The 719-nt window shown below is 68.2% G+C and overlaps 1 protein-coding gene across 1 annotated transcript in view; it reads right to left on the bottom strand.

Annotated features, from left to right (window-relative positions):
• Nucleotides 1-247: 247 nt before the first annotated feature.
• Nucleotides 248-719, bottom strand: part of LOC103906240 (syntaxin-1A-like) — a 5,700-nt gene continuing 5,228 nt past the window's right edge. Inside the window, exon 4 of the mRNA XM_009288110.1 lies at nt 248-697. Within this exon, the coding sequence (XP_009286385.1) occupies nt 248-697 (450 nt within the window). The remainder of the gene's footprint in view (nt 698-719) is intronic.

A 719-nucleotide genomic window follows, 5' to 3' on the forward strand; every position in this document is an offset into this window, starting at 1 on the left:
GCGGCCCCCACGCCACCGTGCAAGCTCTGCGTGGTCCCCGTGCTGCCGTGCGCGGTGTGCATGGTCCTTGCGCCATTGCACAAGGTGTGCGTGGTCCCCGCACTGTCGTGCAAGGTGTGCATGGTCCCTGCCCCGCCATGCAAGAAGTACAAGACAGCAGCAGCTTCTTCGTGACACCATTTCTTGCACAGACACAGAGGGGAAATGCACGAGAGCTGCTGTAAATTCCTCCCGGCGCAGCTCAGGCTCATCGGTCGGCCCCACTGAGGCAGGGCAGGCAGGTGCAGCAGGCGCAGAGGCTGAGCGCAGCCGTCAGCAGGGCCGAGAGCCGCGACGGCCGCTGGTACTTGAAGGCTTTCTTCACCTCGCCGCCGGTCTGGGCGACGTAGTCGAGGGTGCGCAGGACGTAGTGCTCCACGCTGTCGGCAGCCCCGGGCTGCTCGGCCAGCAGCCCCTCCAGCCGCAGGAAGAGCCCGTGCAGCTCCGCCATCTGCATTTCCAGGTCGAGGAGCTGCCGCTGGCACGCCTGGGCCGCGGCCAGGTGCTGCTTGGCCTTGAGATCCTCCAGGTCCCGGCCCACGATGCGGGGCGCCTCGGGGCTCTCGGCCAGCCGGTCCAAGTCCTTGGCCTCCAGGGCGATGCCCGCCAGCTCCGCCTGCCTCCCGATCTGCTCTTTCAGCCTCTGCCAGTAGCGGCTCTCCCGGGCGTAGTGGCGGGCG

The sequence above is a fragment of the Aptenodytes forsteri genome, unplaced genomic scaffold, assembly GCF_000699145.1.
Source record: "Aptenodytes forsteri isolate BGI_AS27 unplaced genomic scaffold, ASM69914v1 Scaffold72, whole genome shotgun sequence".
NCBI lineage: Eukaryota > Metazoa > Chordata > Aves > Sphenisciformes > Spheniscidae > Aptenodytes > Aptenodytes forsteri.